The sequence below is a fragment of the Pantherophis guttatus genome, chromosome 2 (genome assembly GCF_059756535.1).
Source record: "Pantherophis guttatus breed Tessera chromosome 2, ASM5975653v1, whole genome shotgun sequence".
NCBI lineage: Eukaryota > Metazoa > Chordata > Lepidosauria > Squamata > Colubridae > Pantherophis > Pantherophis guttatus.
This window is the reverse complement of record NC_142064.1, coordinates 29,531,345-29,557,457: the sequence shown is the minus strand read 5'-3', so window position 1 is coordinate 29,557,457 and position 26,113 is coordinate 29,531,345. Positions and strand designations below refer to the sequence as shown.

General features: G+C 37.8%; 1 protein-coding gene across 10 annotated transcripts in view; it reads left to right on the top strand.

Moving 5' to 3' along the window:
- The window catches only part of PDE4D (phosphodiesterase 4D), a 706,231-nt gene that overhangs the window by 566,591 nt on the left and 113,527 nt on the right, over positions 1-26,113 (top strand). For all 10 annotated transcript variants that reach the window (XM_060690685.2, XM_034440934.3, XM_034440942.3 and 7 more), the window contains 2 exons: positions 17,782-17,973; positions 25,501-25,537. In XM_060690685.2, the coding sequence (XP_060546668.1) occupies positions 17,782-17,973; positions 25,501-25,537 (229 nt within the window). The remainder of the gene's footprint in view (positions 1-17,781; positions 17,974-25,500; positions 25,538-26,113) is intronic.

Here is a 26,113-nt window from a genome sequence, read left to right as displayed (position 1 = left end):
TTGCTTTTGTTCCTCCTTTCTTTAAGGAAATAGCCAAGTAACACTTTTCTTGCTTTAGTAGGAGGTAAAGAATGTTCCCAAAATGAACATTCTAATTGTCCATTTATCTAGTTCTTGGTACAGTCTCACTTTCTTATCATATTTGAAAGCTGAACTGAAATAGGTATGGATCAATCTTCCTAGGTAGGGTATCTGCCAGATGTCTTTTTCAAGTTAGCCTTGAAAAGTAAGACAGATAAGAAAAATGGTTTAAACTCTTGTTTTAAATTAGATTCTGTTAAGCTTCTCTTCCATTCAACGAAGCCATGAAATTGCTTACAGGTAGTCCTCGACTTACAACAGTTCATTTAGTGACTGTTCAAAGTTGCAATGGCACCGAAAAATATGACATAACCATTTTTCACACTTACGACCTTTGCAGCATCTCCATGATCATGTGATCAAAATTAGGATGCTTGGCAACTGACTCATATTTGTGACAGTTGCTGGTCCCAAGGTCATGGGATCCCCTTTTGCAACTTTCTGACAAGCAAAGTCAATGGGGAAGCCAGATGCACTTAACAACCAGGTTACTAACAAATGCAAAACGAATGTCTCACTTAACAACAGAAATTTTGGACTCAATCATGGTCATAAGTCAAGAACTACCGGTATATTTATAATGTTCCCAGCATAATAAAGATAGGTTTTCTGGCAAGCTACATATATTTTGGTTTAATATTTGTGTAGTATAATATATTTATGTAGTTTGTAAATCATGGTTTATGGTTTAGTATGCCATGTGAAGCAAGCAAATCTTTTTTTTTTTTAGCAAACCATAATTTAGAGTGTTGTGTACTCAACTAATTTACCTCTAAATACATACTTGAATGAGAGTCTGCTAGCATATGTATGCCTGCTTGCCATCTTTAAGCTGGTACCTGACTGGTTATCGTAGGAACAGAATCCAAGAGTAGATGGGCCTTTGCCTTTGTACAAACCTTTGTAATTATTTACTTGGTAGCATGATTCTCCATATCATTTTGTAAAAAGGACACAGTAGTGACGTTACTTTCCAGGATGTAACTCCTAGTTACAATGATGTCTACCAAAATTTACAGTGTAATATAATAGCTATGCTGTATATCCATTTACTTTCGTAACATTTCCCAGAATATACATTATGATTCACATTTAATACTTTCGGTTTTATCTGGTGTAGAATTCTTTTTATGGGTTATGTTTGAAGAGGGGTCCTAATTCAGAATCCAAGCATTTTCTTTGTGTGCAGATTCCCAACTTTGCTTCCCTGTGTTGCCAACAAAGGTTTTGAGCAACACTTGGTGGGAAAGACTTCTGTCTGACCTGTTGGTGATCTACAACAATGCAGAAAGTTTATTTATCTGTCAAAAGCAACATTTCAGCTGAATGCTAGAGCTGAAAATTGCATCTTGGATAGCTTCCATAGCTTTAAGCACACACACACACACAAACAAACACACACACATACAAACACACACACACATGTTTATTGTATGTTGGTGTGTATATACACAGAGATAGAGAGGGGGAGGGGGAGAGAGAGAGAGAGTTCTTGAAGCTTAGAATGTTAAACACATTTGCTTTTATTATCATTTTAAGATTGAGAATCTTGTAAAGCTGGACTTCTGCACACAGGAAACTGGTCTCAAGGAGAGGAGTAGAGGTTGTTGTGGGGCACCCCACAACATGTTGTTGCTTGAGCTGAAAAAACAGATGGGAGCCACTTCCCTAGCTGAAGCAATCCCAGGGGTGGGCAACGGTGGCCCTTTTACAACCTGTGGACTTCAACTCCCAGAATTCCTGAGACAGCCAAGCCAAGGTTGTAAAAGGGCCACCGTTGTCCACCCCTGATCTAGACAATCTTAATGAGGAGTTTGATTTCCAGCCAAACTCCATACAGAACAGAACAGGATGCTGACTTTCAATTATCCATTCAGCTTCCCCCTCCCATGCCCGCATTCTGTCACTGAATTGATTTCAAAGATACTCAAATGTTTGCTTGTAGAGAATCCTGGGAGGGAGACTCGGCCAAGTAACTGCGACAGGCAATGTTTGAATAAGGAAGAGCCATTTATTACGATTCAGGCCACTCAGGCCCCCGAGGGACTTCTTTGGGATCCACATTATATTTCATGATGTTGAAGAAATCACTGCTAATAAAACTGGCATGGAGACTTATAATAATTATTTACGATAATTCACAGACTGGAAACTTTGCACTGTTTGAACCACTCCAAGTACTTAATTTATAGGCATACAACTCACAACTGCTGGCTTGGATTTTTGTTTCTCATTATAAGGCAGGCCCTGTTCTCGTTTTTGCTAAAGCAAACAGCCAGAATCTGTTGTATTACAACTCTATATAATACAGTACATTTTCTCATGTATTACAAAGCTCCAATTCCTAATTTTGGGATTTTCAGTAAAGTTCATTTTATTATGGCTCTTAGTATTACTCTATTTGTAGCTGTAGGTCTTATTGCTGATGTTTGTTGTATGCTTCCTGTGGTGAGAAATGAAAAAAAGTCAACATTAAGACAGGAAGAAACATGCCGTTGATACTGGCTCTAAGAAGCAGCCAGGAGATGTGAACTTTGCATCTGAAACAAGCAAGCTTATTCTAAGCAAAATACAATCGAATAAGTGGGAAATTTCTGGATGCTCATCATTTGCTATAAAGAAGTAACATCTCCCTTGGGTTGATCCAAAAGTGCTTTTTCAAGAGGCAACTGGACTTTCTTGTTTTTCTTTGAAGGCATTTTGCTTCTCATCCTCTGACGGTGGGGAATAGAAGGATTTATATTGGTTGCAGACAACTGGTCATTTGCATTCCTTTAGAGATTTGTTGAGGCCACTTGGAGGTTTGTCTGTGTCTGATCTGGATGACTGAGAATATCCATAGATATCCCTTGGGTTGAGTTTGACTTCTGATAATGACACATCCATGTTGTCCCCCCCCCCCAATAATATAGCAATAGCATTTAGACCTACATACCGCTTCACATGTTCTCATCTTCTTCTGTTTTACTGTAGCTCTAGGATTGTCTGGGAATCTCTCATCCAAATACTAATCAGGATCAGGTCTGCTTAATTTTTCAAAATCAACTAAGGTCAATTAAACACTGTACCGGGAGTATATGTTATTTGTTATAGGAAAGGGGAAATTAATGGTACAAGTCCACAGGTGCCCATTGATCTAAGAAAGGTTGATGGAAGTAGTCCTTGACTTACAACCACTCACTTAGCAATTGTTAGAAGTTATGACGGACCTCTTGGGGCTACAAATCCGGATTTGAAATTTTGACGCTCACCCCCACCCCCAATCATGTAACCACACTTTGGGCACTCAGCAGTCAGGCCACATTCACAGCCATTTGCAGTGTCCCGTGGTTATGTGACTACATTTTACAGTGGTTTTGCCGAAACCCACATTTATTTCCGGATTTTGGCAAACCTGCACCCATAATGAACCATTGGTTCCAATATTTGAGGGGCTGCCACAGAGAAGAGGGGATCAAGCTATTTTCCAAAGCACCCAAAGACCAGACAAGGAATAATGGATGGAAACTGATCAAGGAGAGATTCAACCTGGAAATAGGGAGAAATTTTCTGTCAGAGAGAACAATCAACCAACGGAACAGCTTGCCTTCAGAAGTTGTGGGAGCTTCATCACTGGAAGCTTTCAAGAAGAGACTGGACTGTCATTTGTCAGAAATTGTGTAGGGCCGTGACAGCGAACCTGTGGCACGCGTGCCACAAGTGGCACATGGAGCCATTTTGGTGGGCACGTGAGCGTTGCCCTAGCTAAGCTCCAGCACGCATGTACATGTTGGCCAGCTGATTTTCGGGCCTTCTGGGCCCACCAGAAGTCAGCAAATGGGCTGTTTCCGGCCTCTGGAGGGCTTCTAGGGGTGGTCGTGGTAGGGAAAAGGCTGTTTTCTCCCTCCCCAGGCTTCTAGAAAGCCTCTGGAGCCTGGGGAGGGTTAGGCCTACCGGGCCCACCATGCCATCACATGCCAAAAGCGGGGGGAGCATGGGGTGGTTGCACGTGCATGCTTGGGGGGGCAGGGCACATAGAATTATGGGTGTGGGCACACACGCACATGACCACCCCGCACTCCCCTCGCTTTTGGCACGCGATGGCAAAAAGGTTGGCCATCACTGGTGTAGGGTCTCTTGTTTGGTTGGGCAGAGGGTTGAACTAGAAGACCTGCAAGGTCCCTTCCAACTCTGTTAATCTGAGAATCTACTTCATTTACTGACCGTGGAATTCATTTAATGCTGCACAAAAGATCAAGTCAGTCTCATAATGATCCAATTTGTGACTGTCATGAGTTATGACCCTGATGGCAGACTCCCTTATGGTTGTAACTTGAGGACTACCTGTATTTAAGTATCCTTCTATCTGCCTGTAGTTCTGATTATATACCTTTAGCTTGTCCTAAAAATGGCTGGAAATCTTTTTGTTTCAGGAAGACTTCCAAGTCCTTTGAATTCAACGAAAACATCAAGGATGATCTCCTAATTGTCTTTAGACTTAATTCACTCTTAATAAATGCTAATTATTAATCGTATGCTACAATTATTTTATTTTCTAAGCTTGTGTCATAAAAGCCTGAAGTGAAGGAAAACAGAAGTTGTCAAGTTGTTATTTCTACTGGAAGTTTGCCTAAGAAGTGGGGGTCAGGGGAAATGTGTGTTAAAGAACAGCTCTTAGTTTGAAATCTAGTTATGGTTTAAATATGATGTTCTTTATCTTTGGTTTTGATCAAAACTAAAGTAAATCCAGCCCAGGAACATTCAGTGCTGGTTTTTGCATGTACAAATAGCCACAAACGTCTTATTGAAACATAGTATTTTAAGTTGAATATTTTAAAATGAAAATCCTGAATTGATACTTTTACTAGCACACAGCAAATGCATTGATTTCACGCAGTGAAACAAAAATGAATAATTTCATTTCGTTGCTTCAGGGAACCTTAATATTTTCGTTAAAAACAACAGTACATTTCAAAGCATATTAACTAACTTTTCAGTTTTAGAATTTTAGTATACATTTAGAATACCTGGACTTGTTCATTTTATTTCAGTAACTTCAGTGTTCTGGTTCATTAAATTTTAAACAATTGTTAAGAATGAGTCTGAAAAAAGGTTTTCTTTATTGTTTGTTTTTGCTTGAGCACCAAGTTTTAAAAAAAACTTCAGCAAAACAAGTAACATAATTCAGTGGGGCAGATTCATACATATATTTATAAGGAATTCCATACTGTCTCTTCCATTTTCAATTTGTGTGAGTGTTAACTCCAATTTTTAATAGAAAACTAAAATGATGAGAGTATAATGTGGAAGGTGATATAGATAACCAGAGTTTCATTTCAAAATCAGCACATAGTGAACAAGTGCCAATGTGAAAGTTTTCCAGTACACGTAATCCTCAACTGACAATCATTCATCTAACGACCATTTAAACAAGGCACTGAAAAAAGTTACTTATGAATGGCCCTTATACTATTGCAGTGTCACCACGGTCCCAAAATCAGTTGAGACACTTGGCAATGACATATATTTATGATGGTTGCAGCATTCCAGGGTCACATAACTGCCATTTCTGATCTTCCCAGGAACCTTCTGACAAGCTAAGTCAATGGTGGAAGCCAGTTTTACTTAATGACATTGTGATTTGCTTAACAACCATAGCAAAAATGCTTGTTAAATCAGGCATTACTTACTTAATGACTGCATAGCTTAGTGATGGAATTGTGGTCGTTAACTTGAGGACTACCTGTATTTTCAAGCGTATGAAATCTTAAAAAAAAAACTTTTAAAAATATTCCAGGTAGCTGGCAAAATATTTCAATTTAAGACACAAATCTACAATTATAGAGATATACTGCAGGTACCGAGATGTAGGAAGAACAAACAAACACAAGAAAAGTTTCTCCAATGTAGGGAAAAGAAGATTAGGACACTTACCTATTTTATGGTACAGATTTCTGGCCTAGCTTTTTTTTTGGGGGGGGGAGGGTTATTTTTTAAAAAAATAGAAACATCTGTAGAAAAAAAATGCTGAACTGTTAAGATGTAGAGGGATTGAATTGATTTTTTAAAAGTTCAAAGTGGCCAGTGCTGTTTTATCTTGTATTTTTAAATGGTAAAAAATATCCCACATAATTGTAAAGCGTAGGTTTTTTTGTTTTTTGTTTTTGTTTTGTTTTTTTTTTTGTGGAAAATATGGTTTTGCTCAGATTTTTCCAAGAATAAAAATTCATTCTGGGAAGCACCAGAGAAGCCACTTTGCAAAGAATCCATGATTCTATGAGCTCATGGGACATTTAATAGAAGCCTTGGCTACCTTGGGTGTATAAAAGCAAATATTTGCCAAGTTTAGAATGACATAGAAATACAGGGTTGACAGGGATCTTGGAAGTCTTCTTGAGTTTGAGCAGGAGACCTTATTCCATTCCAGACAAATGGTTTTCCATTCTCTTCTTGAAAACCTCCAGTAATGATGCACCCACAACTTCTGGAAGCACGCTGTTCCAATGGTTAATTGTTCTCACTGTCAGGATATTTCTTCTTAGTCATAGTTGGATCTCTCTTTAATGATCTTCTATCAGTTATACTGGCCACAGGTGCTTTGGAGAATAGGCCAACGCCCTGTTCTCTGTGTCAGAAATACTGGAAGACTGTTATCATGTCACTTCTTTCTGCCTAGTGTGTGTGGTCCACACTGCTAGGAAATGTTCAAATTCATTTCCTGTAGACCACATGGTAAAATTCACATTAATCCCAGCATCACTATTTCTTAGGTGGGGTCTATCTATTGACAAGCTTCCATTCTTGCTTAAAAGCATTAAGAAGGTGAACAGGGACAGCAACCTCAATGAGATAAGACAGCCTTCCCCAAATTAGGGGTCTAGGAGAATTTAATCTCACGTCTGGAGGATGTCAAATAGGAGAACAGTGACCATGAAGAACGTCATACCTGCTGGAATATCTAGATCTGTTTCGAATTTTTTTGTGTGTGGTAAGGGCTTGGTAAGGCTTCTCAGCACTCAGTAAGTGGCATTTGCAGACATTGATGATTGATCTATACTTAGAAAGGTTATGGTGCTTGGCAAGAAATGCAAGCAGCATCTGTCTGCCAAAGTCTGAATAAAAACAATGCAGCCCATTTAGAAGATAACCAAATTACACTGAGGATAATTTCTTACAGAGGAATTCAGATAATTGCCTTGGAGAATAGGAACTTGTAAATTGTCATTATTGCCATCGTATTTTATTAAGATAATAGTATGGGCCATAGTCTTAAATACACTTCATAGGGATGAGATGAGGGACGTGATGGCTCAGTGGCTAAGACACTGAGCTTATCAATTGAAAGATCGGCAGTTCAGTGGTTCGAATCCCTAGTGCCGTGTAACGGGGGTGAGTGCCTGTTACTTGTCCCAGCTTCTGCCAACCTAGCAGTTCGAAAGCACGTAAAAAATGCAAGTAGAAAAATAAGGACCACCTTTGGTGGGAAGATAACAGTGTTCCGTGTGCTTTTGGCATTTAGTCATGCCGGCCACATGACTACAGAGACATCTTCTGACAGCGCTGGCTCTTCGGCTTTAAAACAGAGATGAGTACCACCCCCTAGAGTTGGGAACGACTAGCACATATGTGGGAGGGAAACCTTTACCTTTATTTTTTAGGGATGAGATCTAAAGATCCATGAGAAATGGATCTTGAATGAGGTTTATATATTTATAAAATTTAGAAAGTTGCCCACGTTCATAAGACTTAAGGTGGCATGCAACATTAAAAACAGTAGAAGCCATAATGATAAGTATTGTCGTCATTATTACTTGAGAAAAAACCTCGACCCAGTTACAACTACCTGTCCCATCAGGTCTGGTGGAAGAGCCATATTACTATTACAATGTGTCATCTGATGAGACACATCAAGAGAGCCTTTTTTGCCTCAGCACCCATCCTTTGAAACATCACCCCTTGAAGTTAGATCGGCCCTAATCTTGACTCTAATGACATGGTTGTACCAACCTGCCAGGGTATCCAGTTTTTGTCCAGAGCCTGCCAGATGGGGGGACTTGGGGGTTCAGTTGTCTGCTTTTCCTATTTTTTTGGTTGTAATTTGGGTGTTTCGTTGAATTTTAATTGGTTTTTTAAATGCTTGTTGTGTTTTACTGAAGCGCTTTAAAACATGTTAATCCCAGCATCATTATTTCTTAGGTGGTCCTTCTATTGGTAAGCTTTTTTTAAAGCACTTATTGTGTTTTACTGAATAAAATAGAGGTGAAGACACTTGCCTCCCACTCGGAAGGTTGAGAGGTCAATTCTAGGCAGATGTTTCTCTATCAGGGCTCAAACAGAAAATATCTGCTGTGAACTATGCGTAGGCGTCAGGAAAGGCATCCAGCCAGGAAATGCTCAGCTCCATTCAGTCACCCCGACTCTAAGGGTTTACAGGGTTGTAAAAAGAAAACAAAATGTATTTTACTGAATCTCGTTTTGTTTATTGGTTATGTTATTTAGTTGTTTTTAAAAATGTAATCTACCCAGAATTATAAACATGAAATGGGCAACTATACAAATTGAATGAATAAATGAATTGTATTGTTACTTAATTATATTGTTTTTTATAATTTTTATTCTACCTGTACTGTAGGGTTTAGTTAATTTATATCAAGGTCTTTGTTCATTTGTTAATTTATATCAAAGTAATTCAGGATAAAAAATATCTTTTACTGAATAAAATAGAAGTGAAGACACTCACTTCCCACTCGGAAGGTTGAGAGTTCAATTCTAGGCAGATGTTTCTCTATCAGGGCTCAAACAGAAAATATCTGCTATGAACTATATGACTTTCCTTAGAATTCTTCTACAGATGTTGGCTAGGTCCCAATTTTGCACCTGAATTTATTGGGGGGGGGAGTGGGGAGAGAATATAACTACTTTTGAAGCTGTCAAGCATCTTCCATTCATACACCAGTTCTAATAATACATAATTTATATACACAATGGAGAACTGGGACATAAATTTTACAGCTACAACACAGCACAGCTTTAAAAAGAGACTTCTTTTTCCAGCTTCTGATGCTTATATCATGTTTCTTGATTATGTATTTTGGAGTCTTAAAAGCTTGTCCATTCTTTTGTGGTATTCTGGTTCATTCTGATTTTTTTATAAATGGTTATATAACCCACTAGAAACAGGCTGAAATATGGAATAGTGGCATATATATTTTGAAACGTTCACTGTTGTTAACAGCTTCATAAATATTTACTCAATATTTCATTTAAGTAGACCTTTCCTTTTATAGATTTCTTTATAACTGTTAACAATGTAGATTTCTGCTACTCTTTACATTTAACTTAACAAACCTATGAGCAATATTAAAATACCGGTTTTAGTTGTATAGTGCTTCAGTAATACAAAAGTGCAATTCTGCATGTTACTTGCTCAGTAGTTATAAACATTTTTATTGTAGTAGTGTAATGTTATATATAGGATGAAGAAAATTGCTGCACTAACCCTGTTTCATCTTATCTTCAATTCAGCATGCACAGAACTCTTAAAATATTTGAACTTGGCTATTAATATATAGTTGAGCAAATAAAATTTATTTATTGGCAGCAAGTTCTGTTGTCGTTAATAACTGATACATACATTTGATTTATTTTTCTTTTGTGCCCAAAAGCTAATAGCATTGTTGGCTTACACAAATTGTAGTTTTTTCATTAAGTCTGTAGTCATACAAACACTTAATGGACTTTGAATCCTGATGAATCTAGTAGATTTTCTTCTGAGCATTTTTGCATATCATTGCATTGTAACAGTGGTGAGTTTCAAAATTTTTTACTACCGGTTCTGTGGGTATGGCTTGGTGGGTGTGGCATGGCTTGGTGGGCGTGGCTTGGTGGGCATGGCAGGGGAAGGATACTGTAAAAACTCCATTCCCTCCCCACTCCAGGAGAAGGATACTGCAAAATCCCCATTTCCTCCCAATGGGGATTGGACTTGGAAGGCAAAGAATAGATGGGGGTGGGGCCAGTCAGAATTTTTACTACTGGTTCTCCGAACTACTCAAAATCTCCGCTAACAGTTCTCCAGAACTGGTCAGAAGCTGCTGAAACCCACCTCTGCATTGTAACATTATACTTTTTACATATCAAACAAGGGGGAAAGTGTTTCAATATTTTACTGAAATATATCTTGTTATGTGCAATGTATAACATATATAGTAGAGTGAATCATGACTGTTTGGTAATCATCCAGTGTGGATGTTTAATTAAAAATATGATCCAGTTCTGTTTTTGCTAAAAATATGCACCTTTTTAGCATATTAAAAAGAAAAGAGCTATTTAAAAAAAATCCCACTTGTTAAGAAAAAAAACCTGTCCTTTGAATTCATGATTGTAGTATAAAATCCTAGCTTTGCATCACCAGTCATAGTAATGGAGGAAGAAAAAGAAGTTTAACATTATTTGCAAAGTTTGTAAAGTGATGGCAAAACTCACCAGTCTTGCTTTCTGTTAGTCAATGCTAAGGGAGTCAAACAATGCCTGAAACTGTTACAGTTTAATTAACTGGAAGTTAATTTATTCAAAAACACCAATACCAGTTCAAGAGAAGGGAGGGGGGAATTTTCCATTTCCTTTGACCTCCTATGTACAAACTGTGTCTGTCAGATTATTTTTCCCCCTCTGTCCTCAATTAATTAAATATAGGTCAATGTAAAACTTCCAGGATGAACTGAGAGTGACTCATTTTTTTCAAACAGAAAGGCCGGATATGGCTTCATACTTTATAGAGTGTTGTACTGTAGGCTCCTAAGGCCCAAACATTATTTAAAGTACTGGTCTTTGTTTGATTTGGGATTACCAACACTTGATAAAAGTGACATAGTGTAATTAATGGCTTGATGTATCTGAGTCCAATCACTGTAGTTCCAGTAGTAGACAAGAAGTCACGGGAATTGTTTTGTTTATCTTATTTTCTAAACATGGGAGTCAGTTCTGTGTTTATGAAATATCTCTTGGAATTATCCAGTGGTATTCTAGATGACAAATACAGAAGTTCCATTTTAAAAAATCCCTATTAGATTTGAGGATGGTGCAGTCAAACATTTATCTCATGCTATTTTAAAACTTTTTGATCTAGTAGCCATTACTAACATATGTGGTTCCATGATATACACTATATAATGCTGACCTTTTCATTGATTTTCCTTAAGTCTGTATCCAGTCAACGTAATTGGATAGCCTCAAATTCTCCTATTGGGGAGATGGGCATGAAGAAAGAAGGATGCTGTTCAAAAATGTTGTTAATCAGAGCTAAAATTCAAGGTCACTGAATTGCTTAGTTCATTAGAGCAAAAGGTGATTCAGAATCTTTTTTTAAAAAATACTTTTCTAAGTTGAACACAAGTGGTATAATTCTATAGCAGTGTTTCTCAACCTTGGTAGCTTGAAGATGGGTGGACTTCAACTCCCAGAATCCCCTAGCCAGCAGCGCTGGCTGGGGGATTCTGGGAGTTGAAGTCCACCCATCTTCAAGCTACCAAGGTTGAGAAACACAGTTCTAGAGGATATCTAGGAAAAGTGCATACTGAGTTGGAATTACCAAGCATGTAAAAAATTCTTAGCTTAAAGAAGTTTTAAAAAAGGGACCAAAAATGCCTCGGGGTTAATAGGTTTTGCTAGAAAGAAAGCTAAAGAGTTTAAGTTTTTCATTTTCTCATGTTCTCATTCTGCCATTTCTTTCCCATAACTGAAGCTTGGCCTTGAAGCTTAGATATACTGTAGGTAGCCCTCCACTTACTGGCCACAATTGAAACCAGCAGTTTCTATGTTGCTAAGCAACATAGTCAACAAGTGAAACATCACTTGATTGCACTTGACTTATGACATCAATTCTGCTTTGGTCGTGCAGCAAACCAGCTGCAGTCATTAAGTGTGATATCATGGGACCAGGACTTGCAACCTCTTACCAGTTGCCATATTGCCTGGTCAACTGTAAAGGTCGCAAATGGCAATCACATGACTGCAGGACGTTGCGACTGTTTTAAATATGTGCCAGTTGCCAAGCATCTGAATAACCCAAATCAAGATCTCCAAGGTACCAGTTGTTCTGTAATTCTGTTTTCATGATCACATGACTGCAATGCTATGGCCACAAGTTCAGGGACTGGTCATAGATCACCTTTTTCAGCACCTTCATAAATTTAAATTTGTCACTGAACAAACTATCAGTAAATGAGAACTACTTATATTTTTTTCCTTTCCCCGTGTTTTAAGTGACTGCAGAGACATATAAATATATATGTAAACGTACACATATACTTTCTTGTATTATACTTTCCGCATGGACTCATTAATACTTTCAGTATGTACTCATTAGATACCCTTAATGAATTGATTTATGCTGATTTTTGTACTATAGGGAAATAAATACATACACGTTTTGTTATATAATTCTATGAAATGAACAAAACTTGTACTTTTTTGCTAGTATATGCAAGCCAGTATAGAATGTTATCCTTGGACTGAAATTCATTCCATCCTCTCACTTGGGAAATATGGGGAAAGCAGTGATAAATGTGTGCAAATATGGAAAAATATAACTCTTTTTCCCAGTTGATACAGTTTTATGTGCATTCTGTTTATAAAAGGTGAATTGCAGTTAACAGAGTTTATAGCTCTTATCTGTGTGAAACTTACCATATCCTGTTTACAAATTGATCAGAGTGATTGGGCTGGATTCAAACCATTTTTAAGGTTACTGTCTGAATCAACAGCAGAAATATTTACAGGCAATTCCTTTACCCACCTTTAATTAATGCTTTGGCTTCTGGATAAAGTTCTTCATAATTTTTGAATGAGGAGACCCAACTGCCATTTGGTACAGAGGTGAATATATAAGCTGCAGGGAAGGTCTCAAATGCCATTTCACCGTCTATTTTGAGAGTGCTGTTTGTAAATGTAAACCCTATATAGGTAAGAACGAATTTTTACTGTTTTGTATAAAAAGATACCAATACATTCTTCTGGGTATCATTAAGAGAGAATATCATGAATAGATGTTTCAGCAGGGAAGTTGTTAAAGTTGATAGGTGACATCAAGTGACTTTTATTTGCTAGAAGGGGTGTAAAGTTTTAAAACAATTAACTTACACAATTTGTCCATTAAAACTTTGTTTAAAATCCTCCTGTCTAATTATCAATGAATAATGCATATTCAGGATGGTGCCTGGGTACATGTTTTACAGATCTAGTTTTTAAATAGCCGTAGCTTAATGATAGAGTACATGTTTTGCGTATAGAAGGTCTTGGCATTTCCAGATTGCAAAATTATTGTATGAAACTCTGGAGAACCTCTGTAAACAGTACTGAACATGATGGGCTGGCTTGGTATTCAACAGTATTCCGTGTTCCTATTATGTTTACTTAAGAACATTTTATGCTGTATGTAGCCAGATTTTTATGCAGCCAGAAAGTTGGAATGCAGAATGTGTGTGTATTTTTTTTTATGCTGCTGTTTTAAAGAAAGGAAACAGGTTTAATAGAGTCGCTTACTAGTAAGTTCTCTTGTTTCTTACATCCTGATCTAATGTATTCACAATTTACAGATTTATCCTATTAATAAAAGAAACATAACCGAAGTATAAAATACATTGATATTCATTAAAACATATTAAAGGTAAAGGTTCCCCTTGCACATATGTGCTAGTCATTCCTGACTCTAGGGGCTGGTGCTCATTTCCATTTCAAAGCCGAAGAGCCAGCGGTGTCAGATAACGTCTCTGTGGTCATGTGGCCGGCATGACTAAATACCAAAGGGGCACGGAACACTGTTACCTGCCCACCAAAGGTGGTCCCTATTTTTCTACTTGCATTTTTTATATGCTTTCGAACTGCTAGGTTGGCAGAAGCTGGGACAAGTAACGGGAGCTCACACCATTACACCACACTAGGGATTCGAACCGCTGAACTGCCGACCTTTCGATCGACAAACTCAGCGTCTTAGCCATTGAGTCACCACGTCCCCTTACCTTAAAACATATTACTGTTCTGGAAATAATGATACATTAGCCCAGGTTTTCCTGTTTATCAGTCATTATTTGAAGTGAACAAGAATTCTTAATAAATCTCTGATCTGCCCTTCAATACTCACACTATTATAAGATAAGAAAGTCCCCTTTAACCTCACTGCTCCCACAGCCTCCCCCACCCACCTGAAGCACCCCACAGTCCTTACCTTACCATACTCTCTGCTTGGATTTCAGCTCTCTTTTGTCTCTAGGGACTGGCCGAAAGAGATCTGAAGATTTGAATTCCATTCCTACAGGAGGAGTTCAACTTTCCTACTTTTAGCCATTGCCAGGTCTTGTTGTCATATACTTGCTAAGGTTATTTTTTTATGTGAAGGTAAAGGTTTCCCCTATCCAGTTGTGTTCAACTCTAGGGGTGAGTATGGCTCATCTCCGTTTCTTAGAGAAGGGAGCCACCATTATCTGAAGACATTTCCATGGTCATGTGGCCAGCACAACTATACGCTGTTATCTTCCCACTGAAGTGGTACCTATTTATCTACTTGCATTTGCATGTTTTTGAACTGCTAAATGAGCAGGAGGTGGGACAAATAATGGGAACTCACCCCATTACCCAACACTTGAGTCTCAAACTTTCTGGCCAACAAGACCAGTATCTTCTTAACCTTTGAGCCAACATGTCCCCCCCCCCTTTTTTTTTTTAATGTACTGGCCATCTAATACTTTGACTTGCCATGTTTCTTTTCTTTTCCTTATCTGATCTTTCTTATAAGCCAGTTTGGTTTCCAATATTCCACATACCTTCATAGTTTATTAGCTTCAGTCCATCTTCTTTGCTGTCCTTCAGGTATTCTTCCAATGCCCTTTTTTCTTCCTTAATTTTCTGGTATATTTGCAACAATTCCATTCCCATCCAGTTTCCTTGGTAAATAGAGTCTGTCAAGCTGCTGCGTGAATGAAGAGCCCAATTCACCATCATTATTTTTCTGGTCTTCTATACAAGACCTGTAGTTCTGTTTAAGTGCAATCCAATATTCTAGTTGTGTATCTTATGACTAGGATTTCTCAGGTGTTATGATATTTGAAGATGATGATATTTCCTCCACTGAGTTTGGACTTTAAGATCTTCTTCACTCTTCCAATAAATCTATAAATAAAAAGTTGATATTATAACTCTATTAGGAATCTTACTCTACCGAAGGAAGTTAAAAGCCACCTTTGGTTTATTTTATTTTCTTCCCTCACTTCACTATCTCTATCCAAGTCTGTTCTTCTTCAGAAAACCGATCTGTGATTGTACTAAGAGTTTGATTTGAAAACAGGGTTGGAGAAGATGCTTTCTAAATAGCATTGAAGTTAACAAATAATATAAATAGAACTTGAAACTGCATCACATATGAATACAGTTCACTGTTGTTTTGTTTTCATTGATCAGTACAATTTTCTACCCCTGTGACCTGAGAATTTCATAAAGGAAATACTAGTACAAATGCTCAAGCAATATCCAATCCAAATGCGAATTGTTACCGTGTAAGCGTATTCCTTGTTGTTTTTGACTTCCATCTAGTGGAGACTGTATTGTATTGCAACAAATGTTTCATTTACAAATGTTCCAAATGTAGTTTCTCAATCCAAATCTGTTAATTCAGAACTAACAGCGAGATTGCCCAGGGTTTGATTTAGGAAGGAACACCTCTCATCTCTTATTAAGATTTCAGAATTTTATTTATTATACAATGCTATGAGCTGTTTGATTCTTTATTATATTCTATCAAAATCAAACTATAATCTGGATCCTGGACAGGATGGCAGAAACATTTAAATATTTTGTCATGTTGATTTGGGTCAAGAAGAAATCCTTGAAGAACACTAAAGGCTTTAGCAGCTTGTCAATAACTAGGAAAAGGACCAGCCAAGCCAAGCACCAGAAGATTCAAAGCTCACATGGAGAAGGACTTAGATGGGTAGCAATAATAGTAAGGGGATGTTTGCCTATCAGAATTGGGCTTTGTTTGAACTACTGAAGAATTACCATCACATCAAGTGAGCAGTTCTGGTTATTCAGACAGATTATCTAAACCAGGAGTGTCAAACTCAAGGCCCGGGGGCCAGATCCAGCCCACGGGTTGCTTAGATCTGGCCCGCGGGGCCACCCTGAAAACAGCCAAGGACTGACCCGTGGTGCCTCTGCCAACAAAAATGGAGTTCAGGAGGGCCGCACGTGGTCCCCGCGAGCTCCATTTTTGCTGGCAGAGGGTTGCAAGAGGTCATCGTAGCCAGATGACCAAAACAGAGCTCAGGAGCCTGTTTTTGCTGGCAGAGCACTCGCGCCCCCAACACGAGTGATGTTGAGCTGGCCATGCCTACCCTGGCTACGTCCACCCTGGCCCCCAAGATCAAACACAACCCTGATGAGGTCCTCAATGAAATCTAGCACCCTAATCTAAGCTAATAGAAAGCAGATTCTGTGCATAAGTCCTGCATGCCTTCACTGATTGTGTAGAGGTGTCCAAATTTTCATTCCTATCTTTTGGAATTGAAATGTTTCCAGATGGTTGCCTCTGAGCAATACCCACTCAAATATATTAGGCAGCCCTTTTCTCTTTTCCTACTTGAAAAGTTTTCTGTTGGAAGAAATCAAATAATGCCAAAAAATAGATGTGAGAAGATAATGAGTTAGAAAGGGTAGACAGTATTGTCTTCTGGGCTCATAACAAAAGTCCAGGACTGAAGCAGGACAGTTGCACGATAAAACATCACCTAAAAATTATCTTAATTCTCAGAAATAGCAGTTAAAATGGTATTCCTTTTTCTATTCAGTCTGAAATTAAAAATGGGTCAGAAAGTATAGAGCTTTTTACATTTTTCTGTGGTGCTAGAAAGAATTGCTGTCATAATGATAAATTGTGTTGATGCTCATTGAATCTTGCAGCTGCTGGGACTTTATGTTATGATATGGAAAACAGCAGGATAAAATTGTGCAAATCAGTCAGGAGACAGGTTCAGCATCATGGGTTTTATGGGTAGGATTGGGTTTGCAGACTGTTCCATAATGCTGTAATTAATGAAGAAAGGCATTTATCTAGGCTAATCTCTGATATATAAATGTTATATGTAAAGACAATATTCTTTTTTAGGGAATGGAAACTTTCCACTGAATTAAAAAAAAAAGACTAATTACAAAATTTCAAAGTTTGACACATTTATCCACTGCAAAAAAAAGTAAAACAAGACTATAGGAACCAACAACTTCAAAATTTTGAAACTAGTCTTGTTTTTTTATTTTTAACAACTTACAAAAATCTTGCAATCGGGCCAGTGAGATAATTGTAACCACACATTTAAGCCAAATTTACTTCTTTCCACATTAAAATTTGTGGAGAAGGAAATTATTTTGTTTTCTCCTGTATTCTCCTGCTATTTCCTTTTATTATTATTTTCCCCCTTGCTTTAACTTCTTTATCCATTTGAAAACTAGCTTCAGAGAAGGAAGAAGTTTTATATAGCTAAAATGTTCCTCCAGTTTTCTAATCTTGTGCTCTCTGGATGTACTGGGTTTAATCTCCCATCACGCCCGACCACAAGATGGAAATCTTGAAGTTGAACCAAATATCACCAAGTCAGTTAAGGTTGTCCTTGGTATTAATTGTGTGGGGTTGCTTAGGTGTTACATTGCCTTAAATATATTCTTATTTCTTTGCAGTTTCGACGTAGACAATGGCACCTCATCGGGACGGAGTCCCTTGGATCCCATGACAAGCCCTGGATCAGGGCTAATTCTCCAGGCAAATTTTGTTCACAGTCAACGCAGAGAATCCTTTCTCTACCGATCAGATAGCGACTATGATCTGTCACCAAAGTCTATGTCCAGGAACTCCTCTATTGCCAGTGATATGTAAGTATTTGGAGCCTTTGCAATCAGGTTTTTTTTTCCCAAAGGAGAGAATAGTTAATATGTAGAAAATGAAAGGCATTAGAATTTATGAATGGAAATTTCACAGAAACACATTTAAATTGTGTATTTGGAGAATATTAACAATAAGAATTGTTGAATTGTGAAACAGGTTTTAAAGGTCATAGATTATGACCCACAGAAAATAAAATAACTGATAACTTCGTTGTAGGAATTCTGTTGCAACCTCTTCAGGAGGCAAGGAAATTCTTTACTGCAATTTTATTAGATAGTCAGGATTTGATGTTGACAAGATCTTCTGGTTGGGTTACCATGTTATTTTAATTAAAATAATTAGACGTTTTGAATCTGCCTAAGCTTCCTTATTTTCAACATAGCTAATACAACTTTACTAAATATAAAGTGAGAATTTTATATTGAACAGTGTCAAATCATGTTGATAGCCCATGAGCAAATAATAGCAAAAATAAACCAATTCCTTTTGTACAGAAAAGTAAAAGAAAACTGCATGAATTTTCTTTCACTTCTTTTGAATATTTTTACAGATTACCTTAGATCTTTACCTTATTGGCTATTAAGTTCTCTTTTAGGGTAATTTCCTTGAAGCCTCTTCCCATCTTGCATTGATACCCAGTCCTCTTTCTACTCCCCCTTTAAAACAATAGTTGCTCTTGGATTCCTTGTTGCTAAGATTTTGTGGAAAATTGATCCCAAGTACCTCTAGTTTGCTTTCTAAACTCCTAGAAAGCAGAATTTAGAACACTCTAAGTTTTCTAAATTTTGAACACTTAGTATTGGAGTTCTTTTTTAGCTGCCTCCCAAATATATTTTTCCCTCTTCCCCCACTTCCCCGCTTTCTTTTTTTTTATCCATTTCCTTCTCCTTCTTTACTTTTCCGTTTTACACACTCAAGTTGACATTGTAACAATAAAAGTAATGTTTTGCCAGGTAGAACACTGTATTCAAAAGGAGAAAATATAACACCCGCAGATACTTCCTGCAATACCTCCTGCTCCACCCATGCATTATTTGTTTTATACTATTTTAATTAAATAATCATTCTGAAATTTGCTTGCTCAGCTGGAATTCATTGGAAATGTGTCATAAAAAAAAAAAGTTAAACTGTGGACAGGAGCAGGAAAAAGCATCCCAGAATGCTAGAGCTAATAGTGTGAACTAGTTTTGCAACTAGCCCAAGGCTCTATATGGCCTTTTTTTTTTTTTTTTTTTTTTTTTTTGAGTAGGCAAATTTTCTGTGGCGTATGTTGAACTGACCTTGGCTGATTTAAAATTAAGCAGTCAAATCTGGTTTGTATTTGGAAAAGAACCTCAGAGGAATTCCATGGCTGTAGGCTAGAAAAAAAGTTGAGGAAAAGTTTCCTGGAAGAAGGCTGTGGCAGATGATTCCTGTATTGCTGCCAGAAAACTACATAGAGATGACTATGAATTCATCAGAATCCAGATCAGAATGAAAATGTTCGCTTCTTACCTCATGGCAGCCATTGCTAAGAGTGCCATGCAATGTTGCCCACTTTCTCAATGTTTCACCAGTTTCAAATCTTTTACTTGACTATGTATTGACTATGAATTAAGCAGATATATGAATAAGAATTTTTTTTTCATTTTAAAAACCTTGATTTTGCTTACTTGATATATTCATTTCCATAAACACACGCACAAGCGCACAATTTTAGAAACAGAAGCTTATATAGATACGGAGAATGGGGGAAATGGAGGGGGGGAAAACCCTTCTTTTGAGCTAAGAACTTTGCTAATAATGGCTGAATGAGGTTTTTCCTGTCTTCTTCAGTTACAGCCTTAAAGCAGCATTCACACACATTAAAGATGCCAAGGTTGAGAACGTTGCCTTAAAGAATAATAACCTTTTCCCATATTTAGAAATTTGCTAAGGTTGACATTCTTTCTTTCTGTTTAATGCAATGCATTTGACATTTGCTTTATCTCCAAAATGCTCATTATTTCCTGAGTTGTTAGTAAAATCTGAAGTGGTTTGCTAAGTAAAATAGAAAATTCTTTTTTACTTGGTTTAAATTTGATTCACTATGGAAAAAAAAGAACGGAGCCATTTTTATATACCTACAACTCCTGTTACGTACAGGACAAAAATAAGTTTGGCAGTAGGTTATATAAGAGCCGTACTGGCGCAGTGGTTAAAATGCAGTACTGCAGGCTACGTCTGCTGATTGCCAGCTGCCAGCAATTCGGCAGTTCAAGTCTCACCAGTGGTTGACTCATTCTTCCATCCTTCCAAGATGGGTAAAATGAGAACCCAGATTGTTGGGAGCAATATGCTGACTCGGTAAACCACCAAGAGAGGGCTGTAAAGTATTGTGAAGCAGTATATAAGTCTAAGTGCTATTACTATACCAACATATCTAGTAAGGAATCAGATTTAACTGCTTTTAAATTTGAACAAGTTAAACCCTTAGTCCTTAAGGAATAACATTTGCAATGAAATATTTCAATTTTTTTCCTAAATTGATCACATTGATGATTAATTTGACCAAAATTTTTAGTAAACGCTTAACATATTTGTAGCAAGGAGAAGCTGGCCCTTTAAATAACAATCTGGCCATAGGTGATGAGAGTCATGTGACCCCTGAGAACCAATAGAGGAAAACCAGAGGTTTTATTTGTTTTTGGCAGGAAGAGTTGGCATATTTTGCAGTTGGCTGGAATCCCAGATAAGGGAGGTTACTTCAGGAAAGACTAGAAAACTCAGGAGTTGTTTTGTTGTAGGCTAGAAACACATTAGGGTTTTTCTATATTTTATTTTATGGGTTTTTTTTAATTGTACATTGCATGTCTGGAACTTTATCTTTCTTTGACATCTGTAATAAGCTTGATTTTTTTTTAATGAATTCTGGAGTTGACTAGCTACCTTCTAGCACCAGCCTTATATTTGCTAAGCAAATTATTTGCAAAAATTGTTGGCTTTCCCTTCCTGTAATTTACTTAGACCTAGGTTTGGGTGAAGATTTCCCCTTAAATCCTCTCCTGTGGGGAAACAGTTTATAACGAAGAAGTTATGGCAGCAAAGGGACCAACTTTTTGTCACTATTAACCTCCAAGCACATGTTACCAAAGCATCACAGAAGAAAGGTCTATGGAGATTCTCAGTCATTCAGGTCATGGTTGTCCCAAGGATGCTTTTTCAAGAGGCAACTGGACTTCCTTTGTTTTTCCTTGAAGACATTTTGCCTCTCTTATAGATAGATTAATAGAGTTGGAAAGGACCTTATAGGTCATCTAGTCCAACCCCCTGCTCAAGCAGAAAACAAATGGCAGTCCAATCTTTTCTTGAAAGTCTCAAGTGATGAAGCTCCCACAACTTCCGAAGGCAAGCTGTTCCATTGGTTGATTGTTCTCACTGTCAGAAAATTCCTCCTCATTTCTAGATTGAATCTCTCCTTGGTCAGTTTCCATCTTTGTCTGGCCTTCAGGTGCTTTGGAAAACAGTTTGACCCCCTCCTCTCTGTGGCAGCCCCTCAAGTATTGGAACACTGCTATCATGTCTCCCCTGGTCCTTCTCTTCACTAGACTAGCCATATTCTCATCCAAGAAGCTTCTTCAGTTCTGACTCTGACGCAGTCATAACCAAAGAAACTTCTTGGATGAGAAGTGAAATGTCTTCAAGAGAAAATAAAGAAAGTTCAGTTGCCTCTTGAAAAAGCACCTTTGAGACACTGAGAAAGGGGCTTCTTTGACTCTGAGGGCATCTTCATTATTACAATGTTGTACTGCTTTTTCAGTAATTCTAGTTTTTCTGTACCTTGTTATAGTGATTATAGACAAGCTTCTGTAGCATGTTTCTGCCTGCTTAATACAAAGAGAAACTGTTCTGGTGATTTCTGTTCTCAGGTTTTTAGTTTCTAGTTTAGTTTCTAGTTTTTTCATCAATCCTACCAACTGCAGATACCTTATTCTCATTTTTACTGTATCTGTGTCTCTGCACCCTCAATTTAGCTTTGGCTTCTGGCAAGTCCCTCAAGGTATTTTGGTAAGATTTCAGAAGTGATTTGCCATTGCCTGTTTCCTAGGAGGGGGAGAAAGTGATTAACTCAAGATCACCTAACCAATAGTGTTGTATCATCTACATACCTCAAATTGTGTATTGTTCTTCCCCCAATCTTCAGTTCCAGGCGGTTCCAGATCTAAATTCCTCATAACTTCAGCATACAGATTGAACAAAAATGGTAAAATGGTCTAACTCCCTTACTGATCCTGAACCAATCTGTATTGCCATAAAATGTTCTCACTGTTGCTTCCTGATCAGTGTACAGTGATCTGAAAAATCTGATCAAGTCAGTTGGGATACCAAGATCCCCCTCTCTCTCCCCCCTTCCTCCCTCTCTCTCACACACACTAAATGGATGGATGGATGGATGGATGGATGGATGGATGGATGGATGGATAGATAGATAGAATGAACAAGAACATTATTTTGCTTGATAGCCATAGTGGTGAATAAGTGCAAAAATCCTGCAGAGGAAAAAAAAGTAATAACCATAAATACAATCAATATATCATAATCAGATACTTATTTCATGTAGAAATGAGATGAATAAACTTTATTCCTAGGAGAAAGTTCATAAAATTGCAACCCAGGCTGTAAAGTAGCCAGCTCTTTCTTTTTAAGAACATTGCTTTATGACTCAGTCTGTTATACTTATTCAAAAATGGTCAAGTATTGTCTATAGTAAAAAAAAAAAATGATATTAAATTGCAGCAGTAATTGGAACCATTTGAGCCAATTTGCAAGTTCCAATAAATCAGATTCAGCAGTAGGTTCAGGTTGCCAAATTATTCCTCCTCCCACCAGTAGATGTAACAACCAAATTAGGGAATTTTCCTCTGTGACAATTGCACATAGTGTTCCAACTGGGAATCCCTGATTGTGTTTTGTTTGCTGTAAATGTCCAGAGAGAAAATCCCCGGCTTCTCTTGCTGGTCTCCTAAGAAACCAGAAGCTGAAGCCGTGAGTTTGAAGCTTTGTAATTGTTCTGGGTTATTGGGTACCATATTTGTCAGGCTGCATTACAAAGCCTGATTATTTGTTTTCACTCTTTTTGAATATGCCAGTTTAAAACAGGAACCAGTCACTTTCTATTATACAGGTAGTCCTCGACTTACAACAGTTCATTTTCTGAATGTTCAAAGTTACAATGGCACTGAAATATGAGACTTACAACCATTTTTCAGTTATGATATTTGCAGAATGATCATCAGAGGTGGGTTTCAGCAGGTTCTGACCAGTTCTGGAGAACTGGTAGTGGAAATTTTGAGTAATTCGGAGAACCGGTAAATACCATCTCTGACTGGCCCCGTCCCCATCTATTCTCTGCTTCCCAAATCCCAGCTGATCAGGAGGAAATGGGGATTTTGCAGCAACCTTCCCCTGCCACTCCCACCAAGTCATGCCATGCCCACTAAGCCACACCCACAGAACCAGTAGTAAAAAATTTTGAAATTCACCACTGATGATATTGTGATCTAAATTCAGATGCTTGGCAACCAGTTCATACTTATGGCCATTGCTCTGTCCCAAGGTCATGTAATCACCTTTTGCAACCTTCTGACAAGCAAAGTTAACAGGGAAACCAGATGCTCTTAACGAACTGGTTACTAACTTGCACAGTCGTAAAATGGGGCAAAACTCATTTAACAAATATCTCACTTAACAACAGAAATTTTGGGCTCAATTGTCCTTGTAAGTTGTGGACTACCTATATTACCTATTTAATCTAAACAGATACTTTCTACAAGAGAAAGTATCACATACATTCATATCCAGGGTGAAATGCTCCCGGTTCGGACTGGATTGCCTGATCCGGTAGCGATGGTGGCGGGTGATTCGGAGAACCAGTAGCAAAAATCCCTGTCCCGCCCCCATGCCCAGCTGAGCCGCACGATCATCAGAGGCTTTTTTTTTTTTAACTTTTAAAAGCATTTTTTTCTACAACCTCTTCGGCCAAAAAAATGCTTTTAAAAGTTTTTTAAAAAGCCTCTGATGCGCTGCTCAGCTGGGATCATCAGAGGCTTCTAAGGTTGACTCAGCCTTCCATCCTTCTGAGGTAGGTAAAATGAGGACCCGGATTGTGGGGGCAATAAGCTGACTTTGTATATAAAAAAAAGAACACTGCTTAGGGGGGCCCCGAAAGCCCTACTAAGCAGGCATATACAAAAGTATGAGGGCTATTGCTTAATGCATTGTAAGCCGCCCTGAGTCTCCGGAGAAGGGCGGCATATAAATCGAACCAATAACCAATAAATAATAAATAATAAAAACATTTTTTTCTGCAACCTCTTTGGCCGAAGAGGTTGTAGGAAAAAAATGCCTTTAAAAGCCTCTGGTGATCCCAGCTGAGTTGCCTGAGCGGCAGAGGCTTCTAAAAGCATTTTTTTCTGCAACCTCTTAAGGTTGTAGAAAAAATGCTTTTAAAAGTAAAAAAAAAAAAATTGGCAACGCCCACCCAGTCACATTACCCCCCCCCCACCCAAGCCACGCCCACAGAACCGGTAGTAACAAATTTTACATTTCACCACTGATTCATATCTTCATGTGTTAACTTTCGCATCAAATTAAATGCATGAAAACATTTGGGCTGCATAGAAAAGTCTTTTCTTGTAGTCAAAATTGTGATAATCTCTTGCTCTTTTCCTTCACCTGCCAAGATGAATCACCCTGATTCTGATATCACAGTATGATGTGGGTATGATTGCTGGTAGGTGATACTATGGACAAGTAAATAAGTAGAAAAGTTTTATTGAGACTTTATTAATCTACAAAATAATTCCTTATCATCTGCAGTAGTTTGTTCAGTTTTTATAAATTGTTCTCTATTAGTAATAGTTAATTCAGTTGCTTTTGGTGCTTAAAAGGGCTGCCCTCTCCAATAAAATTCAATAATTATGAATGACCCAGTCTTCTGCCTAATTCTATGCTATAAATGGTAAGAAAACAGACACGGATTCATAGTGATCTTTTTACAATATATAGTTGTAGCTTCTTTCCAATTGAAGTGAATTTGGTATCATGGATAGTAATAGCACTTAGATTTATACCACTTCACAGTGCTTTCCAGCCCCCTCTAAGCGGTTTACAGAGTCAGCATATTGCCCCCAACAATCTGGGTTCTCATTTTACCGACCTCAGAAGGATGGAAGGCTGAGTCAACCTTGAACCTGGTGAGATTTGAACTGCCAAATTGCACTCAGCCAGCAGTCAGCAGAAGTAACCTGCAGTACTGCACTCTAACCACTGCACCACCACAGCTCATGGATGCTTAGAAATGACTAAATTACAACTGTTTTATAATTTGTGATGCATCTGACAACCAGAGGTGGAAAGAGTAAAGCAAGAGGAAGTAACTTATGGTGAGGCTGATGAAAATAATTTATAAAATAGTGAAGATTTTGAGCTGTAATATAGAAGATGGATCTTAAAATATGTCAATATTGATTTATGTTTTGTGTTTTGTTTTCTAGACATGGAGATGACTTGATTGTGACACCGTTTGCTCAGGTAGGTACCACATGTTATATGGCCGGATAGAAAAAAGGAGACTTTCTATTTTCAGTTTCAGGCTTCTAACTATAGCATTGGAAGAATTATAATCCCAGCTACAGTATAATCTTAACTGGCCAAAGAAACAACTTTTATTTTTACCTACATTGTTTGTTGAAGTCACAATCTATCATTAGTCACACACTATATAATATGATGCACTTTGACGGTGCTAGACACATCTAAGTGATGATTGCAAAGGCAAAATGCTTGACAAAAGTTCTCAAGACAGATGTTCAGGACTGAAAGCCAGCCTAGTTCTGGTGAATATAGATATCCTAAACAGCTGCATTTGTTAATATTTCCCCAGCTGGTATTAGTTAGAACACTATAATGGTAACTATTTCTCTTTAAGCATATAAAGAATTATTCTCAAACGTACATGCCAGTGTGTTATCAACAAAACAAGGATTGAATGAATTTATTTGAAAATGTCCTTATTTCATTTAGCTACCAAATATTAAAAGGTTTTTACCGCACGGATGTTTTATTTTTGTCATAATTTGGATACAAGTAGCACAAAAAAAAGTATTG